The sequence below is a fragment of the Desmodus rotundus genome, chromosome 1, assembly GCF_022682495.2.
Source record: "Desmodus rotundus isolate HL8 chromosome 1, HLdesRot8A.1, whole genome shotgun sequence".
Taxonomy (NCBI): Eukaryota; Metazoa; Chordata; class Mammalia; order Chiroptera; family Phyllostomidae; genus Desmodus; species Desmodus rotundus.
The window spans coordinates 159,277,748-159,299,770 of record NC_071387.1 but is presented as its reverse complement, the minus strand read 5'-3'; the positions used below and the strand labels follow the sequence as shown (position 1 = coordinate 159,299,770).

At 36.0% G+C, this 22,023-nt stretch overlaps 1 protein-coding gene across 2 annotated transcripts in view; it reads right to left on the bottom strand.

Moving 5' to 3' along the window:
- EDIL3 (EGF like repeats and discoidin domains 3) overlaps positions 1–22,023 on the bottom strand; it is a 376,589-nt gene that overhangs the window by 109,789 nt on the left and 244,777 nt on the right. For both annotated transcript variants that reach the window (XM_024563551.4, XM_024563552.4), the window contains one exon: positions 10,599–10,780. In XM_024563551.4, the coding sequence (XP_024419319.1) occupies positions 10,599–10,780 (182 nt within the window). The remainder of the gene's footprint in view (positions 1–10,598; positions 10,781–22,023) is intronic.

The window sequence follows — 22,023 nt, the reverse complement described above, 5'->3', positions numbered from 1 at the left end:
TTGACCCAGTGATTCCACTTCTGGGTATTTACCCAAAGGAACCAAAAACACTAATTCAAAAGAACATAAGCACCCCTATGTTCATTGCAGCCTTGTTTACAATAGCCAAGATATGGAAGCAGCTCAAGTGTCCATCAATAGATAAGTGGATAAAACAACTATGGGACATTTACGCAATTGGAATATACTCAACTGTAGAAAAATAAGAAAATTTTACCCTTTGCGACAGCATGGATGGACCTGGAGAACATAATGCTAAGTGAAATAAGTCAGTCAGAGAAAGACAAATATCATATGGTTTCACTTCAATGTGGAATTTAATGAACAAACAACTAATAAGGAAAATAGAGACAGACTCGGATAGAGAGCAGAATGTCAGCTATGTGGGGGATGGATTTGGGGGTGGAGGAATCTAGCAAAAGAGAAAAAGGACTCATGGACTTGGACAGCAGCGTGGTGATTGCAGGAGTGAGGGGGATATAAGGGGAATAAATGGTAATGGAAAAATATACATTTTTTTAAATAATAAAAAATAAAAAATATTAGAAAATGTACTTTCAAGATTTCTGTACATTTCCCAAATCTGGGTTAATGCTCCTAAGAAAAGAAGAGCTAAGATCTACTGGAAATATTAAAATAGCTTTTTTGTATTTTCTTCTTCAAGATAATCATATTTAAGTTGAAGAGATTCTTGAAAGCTGCCTTTATGTAAAAACATTGGTTTAGGCTGAATTCCTACTGGGAAAATTGAGATAGAAAATAATCACACCTACTTCTGAAATTCAGCACCCTACCTCTTAACAGCACTAATGATAGTAACAAACACAGGAGATCTGAGTTTAACATACTTTTCTTAAATCAAAAATATAAAAATATAGCTTGTGTATTATGAACTCAGAGAAGAAAACTTCAAAGCTATTGCAACATTAAATATAAAACAGAAGAAAAAACGTGAGTCCATTTGTGGAAAAAAGACAACTTTATCATTTTTTCAAAAACCAAAATCCCAACAAAATAAACGAATGTATACTAAGTACGCAGATATTAAGCTGAAACAGCTACAACATTTTAATTAAATACATCAATTCTGGGGAAAGTAGCAGCAGTCACAGCAATAACAACATTAAAAACAAATACATGGAGAGTAGGTAACCAATGTATGGTACAAAAATAAAATATCCTGGTAAAGGTGTTAATACGGAATAGACTTATTTGGAAATTCAAAGTTCAGTTCTTTTCTTCCTAAGGGTCCTGCACAGTGGTGCGCCTAGGTAAGCTATCGCCTTATAAACTGTTTCTTTTTTTTTTAAATCCTCACTTGAGGTCAGGCTTACTGATTTTAGAGAAGGGGAAAAGGAGAGAGAGAGAGGAGAAGAGAAATGTCAATGTGAGAGAAACATCGACCAGTTGCCTCTTGTGCGCTTGGACTGGGTGGGGACTGAACTCACAACCTGTGCACGTGCCCCGACCAGGAATCGAACCCACAACCCTTCCATTTACTGGACACCACTCCAACCAACCAAGCCATACCCATCAGGGAACCTTGTAAACTGTTTTGATGGAAACAGAAATGGAAGAAAAAGAAACATGCACCACTATAGGAAGTGGTCTGTCCCTTAAATATCTATTTTAATTCAAAATGGCACCACTAACTTCCCTTGTCACTAGGCATGGCCGTGTGAGTCACAGATGGCCAGTGGTGTGCATTTCAGTGTCACATGGTGGTGGTGGTGTCCATCTATTCCACTTACTCTCTCCATGCCAGGGGTGTCAAACTCATTGTCACTGGGCAGCCACCTCAGCCTCGAGGTTGCCTTCAAAGGGCCGAATGTCATTTTAGGACTGTATAAATGTAACTACTCCTTAACTAGGAGCTTGGCGCTGCCACCGGGTAGAAACAAGGTGGAGGGCCAGATTCGGCCCACGGGCCATGTGTTTGCCTCCTGCTCTCTATGCAGCGCAGCACCCTCAATCTTCCAACTTCATTCTAAACACCTGTTTTAGGATTTTCTCCAAGTAAATCAAACAAACATTAAACCCCAAAATAAATCTGTCATTTTCCAGGCAGACCAACTCTGTTCCTGGATAACTCTATTTCTGTTAATGGTACCAAAACCATGCACAAGCTCAAAACCCTGGAATTTAATTTTTCTTATTTTTTTCCTCCCTTCCCTCCCAACACACAATTCAATCAGTTGTTAATGCTTCCCCCTTGGGCACTCCTACACTTTTATTTTCTATTGTGATTTCAAAAGTTGCCAGTCTATTTCTGGTCCTCCTCCAGCCACTTAGTAACAAATGCCTCCTAACTGGTGTGCCCGCTCCTAGACTCACTTCTGCATTCAGCTCAATATTGACTCAATAACATGTCACTAAATGCCTCATGAGCACCGGGCATTGTGTTGGGTACTCACAGTACATACCACTGACATGTCATCTTTCTAAACTCTAGTTCTCTCATTCCCAATACCCTGATGAAAACTCCTTAATAACCAGTAAGTGTCCCTTTTGTCTAGCATTGATGTATTTCACATTCTGGTGCCTCCTTACCCTCGCAGGCTTTCACCCTCTATTCCCCTTACATATACCCAGCTACCCGGTAGAGCAGGTGCAGTCAGTCCCTGATGCAGCTGGCTTTCTTTATTGTAGTTCCTGCCTCTGGAAAAACTTCCTCAATGTCATCCTCAAAAATGGTGACTATGCCAAATTCACCTTTAATAATTAAAATACAAACATCTTTTTGATGTTTTCATTATGTTAAGGCTGCTTGGAAAATAAATATTTCTTCCTTAAAGATTCTTAAGACTCACCTGAGGATTTAATAATAAATCATTTAAAGCCTGGTCTCATAAGGATGTGGATATTTTTACAATCCTTTTACTGTTTAATCATGACAATTATTGAAGGCCTTAGGTTATAGGCAAAACATCCTTTGAAAACAATTAAGCATGACCATATCCAGTTATGGAGGAATGGGGATCCCACTTATGGCACACACTGATGTAGGCAAGCTAATAATAAAAATGTCACCAAAGCAGCTTAAGTAGTTAGGTCTGGACTTTGTGAATACTTGATGCCTTCCATTACTTTAAAATGTTTTTTAAAATATTTCACATCAATGTCTCATTTTGAAGAGCGATATACTCTTCTCCGACATCTTAATTTATTTAATTAAGTTGCTTCTACTAATGAAAAGGCACATCCATGATGAAACCTGTCTCTGTCACTAGACCGAGAGCTCCATCGTGGTGGCGATTCCTGCTTTTTCTCAGGGCCACCAATATTAAAGTCCGCCTGAAGTGACTGCTCACTATGCTGTCCCCTGGGCTCCAACTCTGACCTACTGATTCAGAGACTCTAAGGGTGGGGACCACATTTTTAAAGCCCTCCAGGTAATTTTCATGTAGTTGAGTTTGAGAACCACTGTCTCAGGCTGGGGGTGAACTGCCTGCTTATGGACAACTATAAATTTTATAAGGTACAGTAGTCACTTTACAATGCCTTACAAAAATCTAAGACTTCACCATAGCAACTACCAGTATACCCCCAAATCAAAAAGAGAACTTCCGAGAGCTCTCAGAGAAAGGGTGGTACAGAGGCTGTGGATGATTTAGAGCTGGCCTCTCACATGAGTTGCCTGAATTTAAATCTCAGCTGTGCCACTCACTAGTTTACTGAACTTGGACAACTTATCTTTCTGTGCCTAGATTTTCCCTAATGAATAATTAGAGTAATAGCAATACCAATTACATGGAATTATGGAATTAATACATGTAAAGCAGTTGAAATAGCACATAGTGCTAGCTATTAGATTATCTTAAAGCTAATACATAATATTATGGATAACGAGACTCACTTGTAATAAAGGTATACGTGAATATATTGACTTTTACTAACTATATGCAGTTAATTTTAAACAATAACAAACTCTCCTGAATGGAAAGGCTTTCAAATTCATTACTGTGTCCAGAAAATAAAGCTCTCAGAATCAGGCCAGGTGGCTTGGTACGCGGTCACATTTTCAACACAAGGAGGTTTTCACTGGGGCATTTGGGCAGAACAAATTCCTTTAGTGTCGACAGTGGAAATAAGGGGTTCCTTCAGCCTAATCCAAACAGTAATCCCACTAGCTCCCAGAAGATAAACATGAAGAGACAATCAAACCTTTAGCTGAGACTCACTTCCCGCTGCTACTCTGCATTTCTCACCTCTAGGGACTCAGGACAGGCTGTCAGTACACCCTCTCTGCCTTGCAAGAGGCACCACTGCCCTCCTATTGGGGTGAGTTGTTGCATAGGAGGTAGTAGCTGGCTAATTCATAAGCAGCATTTCTCTAGAAACGCTGGACTCATAAGCAGGTTTAACACCTTTGGGTGAAGCTGAATTTACAGTCACAGGAATACTGAGGAGTGCATTTAAAACACAGAAATAAAGTTACAATAAGAAACTCTGAAAATGACAGAAAATCAACCTGCTATCTCCTCTAGTTGTAAGTGACAGATATTAGAAAACATAGCTCAGAGGTTGCGTAGATGGTCATGTGAGGAGATATGAAGAGGTAACTATAAATTTGATCAAAGTAAATTGTAAAAGCAGAGATTCTGAACTTGAATATTTAATTATTTTTATGACAATAGTGACTTGTTACATTCAATTAATTAAAAATATCTCCATTTTGCTCCACCAGTATCATAAGCTAAAAAAAATTACCCTGTTAATATTCATGAGACAATGAAAATGAAGCACAAGGCCTTTAAAGTCTCAACATTTGTAAATACAAAGTTAAATAAAAACTGTTTTTCTCATGGGAAAAATGTATGGCAATATAATGAAAAAGTCTATTACATAGGGTGCTTTACTGAATCATCTACTAAGAGTTCAATAGACATGAAAACCGTGTTAAAGTTATTCTCTGCAACTCTTTATATTCTATATTTTATGAATAATTGTAACAAACATTTCCATCTACAGTAATGTGATTATGATAACAAATTTATAAAAATGTGCAAGAAGTTAAAGCAAACATTTAATTTTTGACATTTCAGGAACACAGCGTAGATGGGATGAAGATGAATACTTTGGTGTTTGGGTGCTCTTGTCCAACACCTTACAAATGTTACCCATGTCCATTGGATGTTGCTTATGAGTCGTTTGCCATAGTTACAGGCTATTCAGGTTCTCAGAAAGTGTGAACCGCTTGCTGCGACAATGGATAAGGCATTCCATACGCTGTGGACAGACACACCATGTATGGCCCCAGTGGTCGTGCTGATCAGGTGGCACAATCCAAACGTCGGTACATAACAGCTGAACAGACAGTGAACTGAGTTGTTTGGGCACTTTCAGTACCACGCAGCAGAGTATAACGACCACGTGACAATAATCACTACCTCTCTTCCATCTATTTTATTTGATATTCTCTCTTCTATTAATAATTTGCCTCTATCCAATATAGTTTTTTAAATTCACTGTGCTATGGAAATCAACTTAAATCAGGTTAATTCCTACACTCAAGTTGGTCACAGTGCAGGAGAAAGAAAGGCAAACTGTGACTATAAAAAAAAATAGCTGCTATTATTGAATTTATATAACTGGCAGAGTGGAAAAAAAGACATGGTAGTCACATCTATCTTTGGAAATAAAAAGCGGAATTCCAGGAACCACTTTATACAGAAGGGAATACAGGAGCAGAATCCGAAGATTGGTAGGTAGCCAATAAACCAACCACGAAGCATGTATGCGCAAACACAGCAGTGGAACCAGCCAGGTGAATTTGAAGACGGGCACGAGATGCAGGCCCATGAGGCCTTGTGTGCTGGATGTAGGGAGAGGAAGCAGCATCCGAAAGAAAAGAGATTCCTGGAGCAGCTTCTTTTCAATTGGAGAACAATTGCTATATGCTTAGTCATATATTCCTTAGCTCATAGAATCTGAAGTTAAGATGCAAAACCCATCCTTTAAAGCTAATAAGCAAGCAATATGCACTATATTAGTATGAATGTGATCAGTGACCAAATAATTAGAGACTACATATTTTCAGTACAGAGGCATCGCCATTTTTACTTAATACTAAGTGACTTTTTGTTTTTAAGAATTAAAAAGTAACATTTAAAAGAAAAACAAATACCTATGTATGAAAGTCCCATTCTAATAAACAACTTAAAAGAAAATATTGATTTTTCCATCCAGGATTACTGTATTTTAAAAAAAGATAATTAGAAAGAGTGATATATTAATGTCCAGATATAATTACCCTTAGAAAGTTGTTGAATATGAATAGGAGAGTATAGGGGGATGTAGCCTTTTCAGGAAAAACCAGGCTAATTTTTTTACTTGAATGAAGTAGTAAAGATAAATTCTATACATATGCATATGCATATAGAATACATATACATATGTAATTTGGGTTCTATAATTATAAACAATCTGAAAATGAAAAATATATAGTTCTTAAATTCAGTGTTTTTAAAAGTGACTTGTATGTCTCAAGGAGCTCCAGATGCCTATAAGTACCAAAAAAGTTTTCACACATATTATATACAGGTTTTTGAGTGAAATAAATGATTACTCTATTTTTTGTGCCATTTCAAATTCTACTATTCACAAAGTTTTAAGAATAAAGCCCTAGTATATATGGAATTTGTACTCCAGAGACAAAAATTTGTAATATAATTTGCACTCACATAATTCTTCTTTTGATTCATGTTTTCTACATTGTTATTGTTGTTTAAAAATATAAAAATCAGATGATCTTGCTTTGGGATATTTTAAATTTTCTAACAATGAAGAATCTAATAATTATTTATGAACATAAACTGTTGAAAATACTTAAAATTTTATAATGAATGAACAACCCTTACTTATGAACTGCCACTAACAGCGGGGTGCCTTTCTGACTAGGAAATAATGTTGTTCTGCATCCCTAGAGTGTAGAGACTTTTCATTCACATAGTTCCCACTATCCGTCCTCATTTTCCTTCACTGTTGTTTCCTCTCTTTCCATCAACGAGGTTATTGCTACCTGAAATTTCAACAACAGAGTGCCCCAAATCACCAAGTAAAAATGTTTTTAAATTTTATTTTTCTATTTTTAAATGTAACTCAAACAGTACAAATCCAGGGTTTATAAACTGAGGAAACATATTAGTACAGCGCAGTCGAAGGAGGACCTGCAGCAGGTCTGGGGCAAGCCAGGCGATTATATTTTTACCCAGTGACCCACGTGATTCCTGTGCATGTTACAGGTTGAGAAACTAGTCTCTCTTCCTCCCACAAACTCTGTGGCACGTAGAAAAGGAACATATGAAGATCATATTCACATTTTCTAAAAAGGGTAATAAAGTATTTAGAAGAGAAAAATCAAACTTATTTTTCTCAGCGGTAATGTACTAGCACTGAAATTATTGCTAAATTAACTTTCAAAGGAAAATTATGGCTTTGCCTAGGTATACCCGTCAAATAGATCAGCAGGTAATAATGTAGCTGTAATACATAGTATCACTGGGTTTCACTCCTCCCATATTCTATATATTATGTTAAACTACTTTTTAGTTTAACAAAAGTTCTATTAAAAATAGGCTGTTTGGATAAGGTAAAATACAAATGGTTCAAATAAAAGAGTTAGCAGGCGGTGTAAGACCAGGCCACAAAAATTACATGGCTTTGTTCGCCCCATTTGCTTTTCTGTGTCTTATAATCAGAGCATTTGAAAGCAAGTGCTGTCTTTTTTCCAGTGCCTAGTAGAACACAGAGGTGGCACTTACTCAGTACATGCTTGTTGAATGAATAAAAAGGATGAGTGTGAAAATACAATAAGACAAAACGACCTCAGAAATTTTTTAAAATACAAAATTTTACTACATGTAGCTATAAAAAGAAAAATAACAGAAAATAATTTTCTTTAAAAATAAATCAAAAATAGCCATCCTGATTGACCTAAGTCAGTTGGCCAAGTACTCAGAAGGTTTAAATAAGTTTTTTTTCATTTTATATGAGATAACCCAAAAAATATTTCTATAATTGTGCAAAGTTGCTATATCTCACATCAGTCAAGAAGAGAAATTGATATACCAGGATGACAATATACCAGTCAGTGTTTAAGGTAGTAGTTTATTAGTTGGAAAAAAATCCATCTGAGGAAATAAAAGTCATAAAAACTTGGGGAAAATAACAGGTTTCTATTTAACTGTATTCATCAGTCCTTTAAATCCAGAACCAACTATCAATATCATGGTGCTGTTAATAACTGCATGCTGAGCGTGTAAGTTTAAAATGGTAATTTTAACTTTCATCAAGACAAGGAATAAAATGTAATTGAGTACGAATTATTGCATATGTGCCATACACCTGAAAGATTAGGGGACGAGTGTGCTCATCTTAAGTGAATTTAAGCAACGTACTCCAGTGTTTCATTTGAAGGACTGATTATAAATTAAAAAATTAAATGACACAGGAAATTAATAAAGTTCAGCACAGAAAATTTAGTACATGATTTATCGTCCCAGAGCCTTTTAGATATGATTTTCTTTTAAGAAGGGGATAACCCTTTACATTTTAGAAAAATAATAAGCTTTTATTAAAGAATACAATAACATAATATATTCTCTGAATACAGTCACAAGTACTATTGAATAACAATGGTTAGTTTTCAGTTTTCCTCCCGTTATCTGAAAGATATCTTCATCTAATATGAACCCCTTTTTATTTACTTTTATTTCATTTCTCTAAGAACTCATTATCTTCATACTAATAGCAAAATAATAATAACCATAATAAACTGCTATTAAAAATAAAATAAATATTTAATTATTCTACTTATGGTAATCATTATATTTATCTAACTATAATCATGGGATAAAGAGAACTTAAAATTCATTCTTTGAAAGGCATATGATGCATTAGTGTTAAGTTAGCAAAAAACTGGGACAAAGTCAAGTGAAATATCAGGACATGAAACTCCAATACAGTGTTTCTCAGAGAAAACATTGCAAAGTATGGTATTTATAGCTTATCAAAACATGCCAGTCACTGAAGCTCACAAATATAATATGCTGAACAGAAACCTTGATGCAAACTTGTGACATCATTTCCCAATTGTTCTGTCATTTTTGCTCTAAATCTTAATTTCTAGTTTTATCATGACCTCAATTCCACAAATGCATTTCACAACAGTCAACTAGGAAAAAAAATGGTCTCTGGAATGATTTTTAGTTAGTAGAACAGAAGCATTTTGGGGGGTTTATTTAACACTGTAATTGGAAACTCATTAGCCTATGATGGAAACTATACAGATGTGTCATTTCCTCTATCTGGATTTCTCATTGCATGTGTGGCTATAGATTAAAAATGTGTAATTCTATGACTTAAGAAGTAATTTCTGCAAATTCAGGCAAGTATAAATTTGTACAACCAAAAATATCAGGTAACTACACGGAGTTATACAGGTGAAATAAATCTATACAGGAGATGCAAAAATTCACACGAAATCTGAACAAAGAAAACATCTGAGGGAGATTTTGGCCTGCTCCTAAAGTTTGGAAGTCAAGTCATTTGGCCATAAGTCAAATTTCCTTCCCATTAACTGCATGTAAAGCAACTCCTGTACATTGCACCTAATAACATCACATCAAAGATTCCCACGTTAAAAGTTGCCTTGATACAAAATATGTAGTAAACAGATAAAGCTGATCAGCTCCCTAAACAAATCAAAGTTCTGTTGTAGCTCTCTATTCCAAAGGAATAAGGCCAACCTGTTAGTATGCATGCATCCTAAGGCACACGAAACTCAGCCAATAAATGTGGACACATTCCTCCAGCAACCGATACACAAATCACGAACTTCTTTATGATGTTCCCCAGACTCTCACCCAGCACCTGTGATCATGCTGTTCCCTTGGCTTCTAGTCTCTATTGAAAGCCACCTTCCAAGGCCTACCTTAAAATCTGTCTTTTCCATGAGGCTTTCTCATGATAATTAATTACTTCTTCTACTGACCCCGCTGTTGTACTGAATTTTCCTTTTCTTTAGCACAGATTGATGACTTGTTAGAAGTTATTAATGTTGTCACCCCCCCACTCCAACAGAGGCATGATCTTTTCACAGAAAACTGGTTTGATTGCCTTTTGTATCCTCCTACTATGTAGTTTACTATCTCACTTCAGCGAAGGGATCAAAAAAGCATTTAACCGGATTTAATATAAGGTGCTGGCATTGCTACCATCCATCCCATCTTTGGGAAATCAATATCTTGGTCTTTCACCATGTTCTCCTATTTTAAAAATTAGGTGGCTGATGATAATACATGGAAATATATATTGAAATGTCTTTAGATATTGTGTATCTCCCTTTCTTTGACACGTACCTTAAGATAAGGATATTTATAACCCAAGAACTTAAAAAACGTAACGCTCTGAACACACCTTCCTATGGAATGTCTGTTTCCCACAGTTTCAGAGTTGATAGACAATTTGGACTCTTAACTAAATTATCCTTTCTTCTGTGACCATGAAGAAGAGTCCTGTTTGGGCTCTCACTGTCTTCTTTCTGAAATGACTCTGGTTGTTTTTTGGCTGTAACCTTGTCCCATCCCATCTGTTACCTGAATCCATGACCATCTGTCATTTTCTGCAGCTGTCCAGGCATTGATAAGCCCCTTCTTATTAAGACGAGCATAGTAGGGGTACCACTTCTGAAGTCCAAAAAGAGCTCGGTGAGTAGATGAAGCTGTGATTTGCTGATTAGATATGATTCCACCTTCAATTCCCAATGGGCCCGAGCATTCTGGAAACAAATCAGAAAAAGCAATGTGAATGTTATTAGAAGTAATCCATACTGGAAATGTGGCTGTTTCACTTGATGAGAGATATTTTCAATAGATTTTGAATTGCACCGTCACACCACTTACGCTGCACATGCTTCACAGATGTTATGGATCCCCACCGGCAGGAAATATTTTCTGTACCTCACGACACTGTCTTCTTTCTCTCTTTGAGGGTGGCATGCGCAAAGACACTTCCCTTCTGCATAATGGTTCTGCAATGTGTACAACTTTCCTTTGACTGTTGATCATGTCAACAAAAGTGTGATTCCCTTAAAAGGCCTACATCACATTTCTTATTCCAGGGATTAGCGTGCCTCATAAATCAAAAGTTCTTGATAAATATCTGTTTATCTGTTATTTTTTTCTAGCATTCCTCTGAGTTTGTATTAAAATAATTTTTTATTGACTTAGCCTTCTCACTACTATGAATTTTTAACTTAAATTTTTATAACCAATGTCAGTTACAATTCCACAAAAAAAGCCATGTGTAAATCTGTCAACATTTAAAAACATTATAATAATAACTTGTGTTACGTTATAAATAATGGAAAATATGTCAACACAATATTTACAAAGGAGGTAAACTTTCTAGTGTTATAAACAACAGTACATATGCCACTCAGTAAAGCAAGATATTAAAATATTTATATTTCTAAAATTTTTATTTCAAAATTCACAATTACATATTGGAATTATGCAATTGTATTTTAACTTTCTCATTTTTTTCTTAAATTGATGACAAAAATTTAAGAAAAATTAGTTAATACAAGTTTTAAATACTAAAATTGAAGCATAAAATAATCAAATGATATGTTCTCAGATAATAAATTTATTTAGATTTTAAAAACAGAACTGGAGGTCAACCCATCTTAAAATTATAAATATTTATATTACATATATTTAAATTGTATAATTATTTCATAAATTTTCACCAGATAGTACATTTATTATAAATTCAGTTTTGAAAATTCATAAGTAATATTATAACTAATACAAAGTAATACCTAGTTTTCTTTTTCTTTTTAACTTTTTATGTATTGATTTTAGAGACAGAGAGGAAAGGAGGGGGAAGAGACACACACACACACACACACACACACATGGATTTGTTGTCCCACTTAGTGATGCACTGATTAGTTGATTGTTGTATGTACCCTGACCAAGGACCAAACCAACAGCCTTGGTGTATTTGGACAATTTTCTAACCAACTGAGATGCCTGGACAGTTTTCTTAATTTCATTAACATTTCATATACTATCCTCAAAGTTTTTGCCAGATTTGATTTGTATAATAAGTATAATAGTCCTAATATGAAATATACTGCAACAATTTATCAGGATTTCTGAAAATAATGAAAAGAGCACACTACCATTATCAATGCCACTGTAGAGAAATCACCTTGATCAGTGATAGATACCCGCATACTGGATAGATTTTAATTACTATTGAAGTCCAACATTTGACTGTAATGAAATGTTTATATCAGTTTGAGGTTAAAAATATGAAAGAAAGAATTCTGCAGATGGATTATAATATTTTTAACTTTACAAAGTTATTCTCCATTAGTAATTTTTTCCATTAAGACATATTTATATGTCTCTTATTTCTATTCCATGAACAGAGAATAAATAACTCTAAGCTCATGACTAAAATTTCCCCAATTGTTTTAAAACCTTTAAACACTTTTTATTAAAAGGATAACAATCTGTGGATAAGTAATCACTTTAATCAGACTTTATTGGTAAAATGGCATTAATACACCAAAAATTGCCTCTTTGTGACTAATGATTAATAAATCACTCACTTGATAAGTTAAATTTAAATATTAAAATTGTATAAAAATGTAATTAGAGCTGTTTAGCACTTTATGAAGGTATACTATATCACTTTGAAGTCATTAAATTAAGAAGCCATTTGTTTTTAGAATTGCAGTATTAAGAGCCACAGCTAATAATCTAATTTTCACATTCCAAAATAATTAAGGTTGAGAACTCAAATGTTGCATCTTTGGATGCTTGCTTTACTTTCCATTTTGTATGATACTTGCAGAGTTCATAAAAGCACTAAGACCTTCCTGATGACACTTTGATCTTAACCACTTCAGGAGGCTGACTTTTTAGGAATATTGCCGTGGGAGGAGTCTCAAGTACCCTTGTCTCTGATTTGTACAGCGACTGGGCAGGAATGTGCAGCAGGCATGGAAGCCATTTGCTGTGGGCCTGTTGGGAGAATGACAGAGCTAGAGAGCCAGCTTTGATCAATGAAGCTGCAAGACAATCTCAGAAAGAACTCTCAACCATTGAACTGTGTGCTTCAAAAAACCTCATGGTGAGTTGTAAATCTTCACCAAATTTGTAACCATATAAAAAAGTGATTAGGCCTCAAACCACACTGTTTAGTAAGTCTACTTCATCAGCACCAACCAACCTTCCCTTATTAGCTAAATGGTCTGTAAACACACTGGTCACGAACTGTTGCATTTCATATAAGCCAAGTACCAATCAGCGATCTAAAAATATATTTGCATAAATTTTTACTCTGTCCATAATCTTCCATTTTTTGTCATGTCCTCACTAGTTATTTATTCAAACAAAATATAATTCAAAAATATTTGTGATATGCTATATAAACATAGGCGCCACAGTTAAAAGTATTTTTACATAATCTATCTCATTGCTGTAATGTCAAATTTACAAATACTGCATTTCTTTACTCAGCCCTCAATTATACATGGCTTTTAAGAAATAAGTATTTACAAAATTCACTGACATTCTCTATGCTGCCAATCAGTAAATTCCAGTGAAGGAAACCTAACTATGGGTCGGGGTGGGGAACCAGGAAGGCAGGAGGGCAGGGGCACAGGCAGCGGCTCTTGAACGAAGCAGGAGTCAGTGAGGCATCAGCTTACTTCCTTACTGGTTAGTGGTCCTCACTTTTTCTCATTTAAAATTCAGGGTTATTATAAGCCTAATTCACCAATTTTGAGGAAATAAAAAGTAAAAGGTGCTTTGCCTTTATTAACTATAAATGGTTGAAAAACAATGAGATTGATTCTGTAAAGGCACACACTCATTTCTCTTTTGAGTTGTGGAGGCGCTGACCTTTAGCTCCTATGGAAGAGGTGCTTACACTGTTATACCCTTAAACGTGCATGGAGGCTTGTGTGCCAAGAGGAGCCCAATAAAGATGAGCTGAGTATTGGTATTGGGGCCTTTTTTTCCTACACAGTAAACTAAAGAGCAAATACAAGTCTTATACTTTATTTCACACTGGAAAGTTGTCACGGCAGCAGCTTTTCCTCACTGAGCATTTGGACCACAATCACGTGGATGTCATCATAATAAAAGGCTCAAAATCCAATTTCCTTTTGCCTGTGCAATCCACCTCCCCAAAGTCCTATTAGATTCAACAGTTAGAAAAGCTAATGAAGGAGCTGCAGTTCAGAACGCAAATGACTGTACACCTAAGATTAAGTGACCATAAGCAGAGCACAACAGGACGCTGAAAAGGAAGATAATATGGAGCCGTGTGCTGTTATCACTATCCAATGAATGAGGGAAGGATATGAAATGCTGCTTTTTTACCTTTAATTGTAATTTTTCCATTATGATTTAGTCCCCTTAGGCGCCCCTCCCCCCAGCAATCACCACACTGAAATACTACTTGATGAAAAATATAGTATTACATGAACATTCTGAAGTTTGAAAAAGTATCCACATGTATTTTATCATATAAGCAAAATAATATTTTAAGGAAAAAAGGTTATTATGACTATATAATAAATGCAGAAACTTGTGAGGAGGGAAGTTAAACTTGCAAAAGGTGTCTGGAATTTAAGCCAAAATGCTCTGCTCCCTGAACAGAAAATAGTATGATAAAGTGAAGAGTCCAGTAATTCTTCAGGAAATCACTGATTCTGGATCTTTTTCCTCTGCTGTAATTCTATATGATAGGTGTGCACTTACACATACTAGGAAAGAGGATAGGTGACTTAACATGCAGGAACCATGTAGAAAATCACCAGTGGCATTCAGGATATGACAGAGCTTTTGCAAACTGGTATACATTTAAAAAGTAGGTGACAGTCTGTGGCAGTGAGTCACAGAATTAAATATTGAGGTATTGTGGTGTCCCTTAGAAGGTGTTAAAAAATTAACTTGATACCATTATTGCCTATTTCTGCTTATCTAATATAAATAGGCTAATTCAGTCTTGAGTTAATTCAATTACCTCTTATTATGTGTCAGTCTATCCAAAAATCTATCTGTCTACTCATTTTCCATTCATTCATCTCAGTTTTGAAAAATACATATTTATTAAAGCCCTACTATATACCAGACAGTTTTCTAGGCAGTGGAGATTACAGGGATGAACAAGGCAGAAAAGATCTCAAATCTTAGAGTTCATGCTTAGTGGGTAAGCAAACTATAGACAAATAACTAAATAAGGAAACACCATAAAGAGGTAAGTCAAGAATAAAAGATAATGTGTTAGGTGATCAGTGATGGCCTTTCTGAGACGTGACATTAAATCTGACCTCTGAGTGAAGGGCAGAAGTTGGCTATTGTGTTAGGTTAAGTGAATTGGTTTCCTCATGTTGCTTTCAGTCCAGTGGGAGAGAGACAGAGAAATAAAAACATTTTACTATGTGATCGTGGGTGCACAAGATTCAATAGGAGAATCAAGAGGGAATCCTAACCCAGCCTTGGCTTCAGAGAAGGGTTTGCTGGAAAAGGGTGGGAGCTGATATTGTGAAGAAGGGAGGGAGGGCAGACACAGAGACGGGAATCAGCCTGGTATGATTGGGGAAGTAGAGGCAGGTCAATGCTGTGAGACCCAGACTGGAGTGATGGTCAAGATAGGATGAAGCAGCAGAGAAATCTAGACGAGTTTGCTGAAGAGCTTGCTGAGAAGACATGATTCATTCAGTGAAAGGAGTTGTTCAAGGATTCCAACTACAATCACGTTTCCATGTAATGTCAATCATTCCTGCTATATTGTGGAAGATAGATTTGAGAGGGGCCAAAACTGATGCCAAATAGAAAGTAACCATAATTGTTTAGGTGAAAAATGATGCAGGTCCGAAAGACATAGGAAAAAGAGGAAGACTTCAAAGTTTATTTAGAAGGTAAAATTGTTTTACAGAACTAGTGATAATTAGATGTAGGGTGGAGGAGAGAAATAGAGTAGTTTTGAAGGTGACAGCATAGATAGTGCTCCCTTTAACTGAGATCGTACATGTCTCACAAATAACACCATTGAATCTAACTCTTCTCTTAAATTTTTATCAAAAATTATTCTTGCTGCTGAATTGAGCTCAGGAGGACCTGTTTTTGTCTCACCTGCTATTACCATACTGAACCTGGGGAGCAACAGTCACATCTACCAGGCTGCAGGGACAGGATTGAAAAGCAGAAGCCTGCTTCTGTGCTCCAACCGTCCCAGAACCTCCCCACTCCGCAGCTTCTCTGGTGTCTCATGTGTGTCCAACTGCTGTTCCACAAAACGAGGAGCCCCTCTTAGGCACCCCTCCTCTATCTAGCAGGAAGCCTCAATCTTAGCAGACACTTAATAAATGCTTATATTGGAAATTAATTTCAAAATAAATATAAAAGGCAAATAAACAGTGAAAAATTATAGCTAACATTTTAATATTCTGTTTGCATAATTCATTTTTACATTAAAACATCATTTCACCTACTTTCTCAAGAGTACACTGACACAGATGCCTTTAAAAATCATTCCTACGCTGAGGGAAGAGGAAGAGAACTTCTTCAGTAATGAAAAAATAGTCAAGTGGGTTACTTCTCTTTTAACTAGTTGCCAGTCACCGAGCAGGTATTTCTGAAATTGTCCAGAGTCACCCTTAGAGTGGGCCCAGTGGCAATCTGATCGGCACTGAGTACGGCAGGAGAGTGCAGGAGTCAACATTTCTGATCGCCAGGTCTGTGTTTATGCATCTTTGGTTGTGTTCTTGCTTTTGTCAGGTTTAACAATAATCCTAAATTAAGGAGTCCTATCAACATGGATGACCAGAGGCTTTTAGGCATCATTTACATAGTCAGCTAAAATAACAGCATTGCCTGACTTGTCTGAGTGGCCTGGAAATGCCTTCTGACATGAGGGCCTGCTGTTCCGCTGTTCAGACTAACTGAGCGAGCGAGTGATGTCACCTGGCAAGTTCAGCAAGAAGAGCAGCTGGGCCAGCTGAGGCCAAGCCTCATGTGCCCTCCCTCCCCAGAGCACTTCTCCACTTTTGCCAAATCCCTGCGAATAAAACAGCTTCCAAGTGAAGCCCTTCTCAGTCTGCAAACTCATTCTCTGGAGTGTGGCAAAGAATGGCATCGGCACTTTATTGATTTTGCAGCTGACAAGTAAGCAGTGCCTCAAGATGTCTCACAATTTGTTCCTGAGTGTGCTGATTAAGCCTTTCAAATAAGTGAGATGCATGGCTGAATCCGGAACAAGACTGTACTGCTTTCATTTGCTCCATCTCAATATTCAGACCTCTTCAGAATGAAAGGATTTCAAATTAAAGCCATGTAAGAAACAAATCTCCTCTAAACATCTCCAGCCCTCTCTTTACTGAGCACCTCATCTCCTTACAGGAGTGTGAGTCCTCTGCTGTGCTCAGCATAGCACGATAACTGTGCTGAACACAAGTGCCGGCGAATGGATTACTGATGATCTCCAATACTGCAGAAATTAATGCTGATCTGAGCATAAACTTCCCCCTGTGCCACTTGGACCACAGGCTTTCCCTTATCGCTAGCATTTGTTTCCTTTTAGAGTTGTCTTGAGACCAGGGTCTAAATTGGTGGGGGAGAGATCAAGGCCACTATTTCTAGCACTGTGGCCCAGAGGTTAAAAGGAGCCTTGATGGTTTTTTTTCTTGTAAGTCTTGTCATCTAAGCTCCAAAACATTTGTTGATTTCTCTTAGACTACTATTTTTCTGCTGTTGGGTGGTGTCAGAAGAAAGAGAACGAGGGAGGGAATGAAGACAAGAAGTGTAAGAATGGCTGATCTCAGGTAAAGCTTAAATGTACTGCTTTGGCTGTGGGAGACAGAGGAGATGGCAAAGGAGCTCCCGCCACAGTGAGAATGGAACTTGGACATGCACAGCACAGCCTTCCCTTCACTCATCCATTCACAGATTCCATGGAGCAGGCCCTGTGGAGTCAGCCTGCTGCCCCGCCCTGGGAGTGATCACCTTAAAAGGACTTAGAGGGAAAATTCCACTTGGTGATATTTGTTTCTCTCCACACCTAGAGACTACTTCTTTGTATGAGTGCACGAACTTCACATACAGCCACACTAGCCTTGCTCAGGGAAACTATTGAAAAATCACCAAAGCAGCTTTCAAAAATTAGTTAAGCTTATTTGGATTATACATAAAATCTATGTGTAACTTAGAGAACAGGTTTTTTATTTATTTATTTATTTTGCATCTGATGAGCTGCTTAGTCTAGATAAATGCTAATTTTCTCTACAATCTTGAAGACTGATTCTGTGATATGTGGCCACTGAAGAATGTTCTGCATGCTATTAGAAACTGTATTCTATTATTTTCCATATTGTAAAGCTTATAGGTATCCAAGATAAATGATGAGAAACAACTATTTTTGTTTATATTTTGTCTTAGGTAATACACTACTTTAAGCTAGAAACCATGCTTTTTGTATTTTTTTATATTTCCAAAGCACTGAACACATTACAAATGTGTCTGTCCTTAATATTGTGGGTTAAAGTAAATTAAAATAAATCATTGCTTTTTTGGAATTACTTCTCTGCCTTTGTTGAAACTGAATTAATCTTCTGAATATAGATATGATCACTGTAAGGATTCAACATACTGGGCAGGGATAAAAATCAGAAATCTTTCCCTGGCATTCTGAAATGCTTGAACTATATAAGAATTAGCTCTTGGAGGTAGGAGAAATAACTTGTTTAAAATAAAAACCAGCATTAATAATATTATAAATTCAATTATCAGCCATCCAGCTATTTTCTGTAAAATGTAGTTATGCTTTTCACACTATGTTATCTGCAGTCAATTATAATATATTATCAGTTTAAATTAATTGTTTTGAATCCAGGAAAAAATTAAACCCATGAAAAAGGTAAGTTATAATAGGAAAGTGTCCAATAATATTTCCCAAAGCTAATCTTTAGCATACTGATGCAAAATGATGGTCGTCGTTGTTATTTAAATAGTAGGGCATATGGACTCTAGTATTCAAAAGCCACAATTCTCACTGAGATAAGTCACAAAAGTCAGAAACATCTGATGAGATTATCATCTTATCATAGTACACAGTTGCCATGGGACAAAAGAACAGCGCATTTTAATTACTTTAGATGCATTCTTTCGAAAGAGAAAAGCACATACACGGGTTTGCAAGTGCCACATGCACTTCTGCAGCCAGACAAGATCTCAGTACCTTGTACTCAGGCTTCTACTTAAACTGCACAATTCATCTTCCACCAACTATAACAATAACAACATGGTCTGATGAAACATTTGTCTGGGGAGCCAAAAGCCTGCAGTTCAAAAACCTGCAGATGTATTGCTGCTTCCGACAAAGATCTAGCTGCACCGGAAAGAGCTAAAATAGGTATAATGCCAAGGTAAATGCTAACGGTGGGACTCAGTTGCTTCAAGAAGCACGAGTTGAATACCAAATGGAAATATTCAAACACTGCTCTGCAGAAGACACATTTTCACACTTGTAAGTCATCTACAGGTTTTAAATTTTGTGTGTGTGTAAATGTGCATCAGGATAAGTACCAAGGCACTGCCTCTAATGTTTTCTTTTAAGTAATATTATTGGTATGTCAAACACTGATTTTTACTTGAGAGATAAATCCTAGTCCCAAATCCAATTATTAGCTATCTAGCCCCCCCCCTTTTTTTCTGTGCAATGCAGCTATGCTTTTCTTCACACTGACTGTTATGTCAGGTCAAGTATGAAGACTCAGTGCCCCAGGGGAGAAAAGGAATTCAAAACTGACCCAGGAAGCGCCTGCAGATGGCAGGGTATGGCGTAGTAGGCCCTCTCTGCAGCTAGAGCACTTGGGAGAAAGTCAGTGAAAGAAAGGATGAAGAGTGAAATGGAACATGGAAGTATATAGTGGATGACTTATTTATTTGAATTCTAGATAGATCTACATTTTACATTCGCTTCTAAAAATATAAAGAAATATTTGTTATTTAGGAAACAAATAGGTGTATAGTCAGAGAAGTATTAAAGTTGGGGAAGGGAACTGAAGTTCTTACAAGTAACTTTAAAGTCTGCCTTCTAAGTGACAACATCACCTCCATTGTTTTTCTCCTTCAAAATTCATACATATATATATACACATACATATAAACACACACATGTATACATATATTAATACATGTAAATATGTGTATATGCATATACACAGATATGCACAATTCATATATATACACATATATATTTGCCAGCATTTCCAGTACAAACTTGAGACAGAAGATAAATTATTGATTATAATGCATTTACAATACTAATCAAGCATTCTCAGAGAAGAAAGGATCACAAAGGCTTTGTATATAGTATTTATAATAGCTTTGGTTGTTCTGAAAAAGACAAATCAACATATAATTTTAAAATAACAGTAAAATGACTACTAAAAGGATGATTTATAAGTTTTATAGAAAATGCATTATAGGAGAATTTATCAGAGTAACAATTTTATTGTGAACCTGCAGAAGCTAAGCCAGCTTTTCATCTATTACCCCTTATTCCCGAAAGAGTCATATTAAATGTGTGTTGTAACATAATTAATATAGGTCGGCCTATTAAAATAAGAAATTTAACTTTTGCTTATTGTCAAATGTATTATGCTTAATGATAAACTACACCCTGATATTATGTGGCCTTCAGGTTAAATGTTCATTCTTGTTGGACAATATTTGTAGAAAAAACAACTTCTAAAGTTTGTATCAAAGCTACCTAGTAATGCACACATACAGTTGAGAAAAGTAAAGACATTTAAAAATCTTAAATCTGGATTTAAGTCTTCAGCTGCTGGAGTAAGTAGAGACTATTCGGTATGCTCAAGAAAATATCCATAATGGGCTAAACTGCAATTCTCTGGTTTGCTCGAATGGAACACATTATTGTTATGTAGTTTTGCTTAACGACTAAGTAAATAAATATGCTTCTTATAAACTTACGTTAAAATATATGACAAATATAAAGTTTTAAACAGAAAATAATCCTATGACTGCCTATTAGGAAGTTGTAAATTTTAAAAATGTAGTCAAAATGAATTTCATGCTTTTTCTTAAACTTTTTCTTAGAAGATAATTTAATATTTCTCTCATTTTGGAACTATGTAAGACTAATTTCTCTAGAAGCTTCCATTTTACCATTTTACTCATGTTGAATAGCTCACCACCCTAGTTTCATGTTTACAGGACCAACCAGGAATCAGGGACCAGCCATGAAATCACAAACAAATAATGCACAGTCACTAACCCGAAGCAGAGACGGACACGTACTACCACTTGTAAAACCTCCTGTATGGATAAGGAGAGACTAAAGACTGGATTTTCTTAGGAAGCCTTCACTTCAGTCAGATGCTTCAAAAATAAGGAAAGCAGTTATTTCACAACTTAACAGTTTTTAGGATACAGCATGATATAGCTATTATTTTTAATGCACAGAAATGATAAATTACATAAAAATAAATTGAGGGAACCAAGTAAATAAATTTTGCCTGGCATGAGTAAGACAATATTTCATTATTCAATATTTTTATTTAATTGTCCAAATCCTCTTTCACTAAAGAAAAAATTAATGACCGTGTGAACTATATGTGGCTTAGGCAGGGTATTCAGACAACATAGATTTGGTGTCTTTGTACTTTCAAAAGTCATCTCCTCAGCTAAACCAAAACTGCTAAGATGAAAAGATATTAAAAACATTTGTTTTACATTAACAGATTTAAAGGTCTAGAATTTGAGTAGATTATACAGTTTACAAAACTAAGTAATTTATTCGGGAAATCCTTAAGGTAACAATACAGGCACATACCTGGTGGCTGCTGATGTGTGTGAAGTGACTTACTGCGTCTTGGCTAATTTTCTATTGTATCAGTTCACCAAGACTGTCTCCATTGTAATTCTGGGTAAGGGCATTCAGGAAAATGCAATACTCTAGCTATCTTTATTT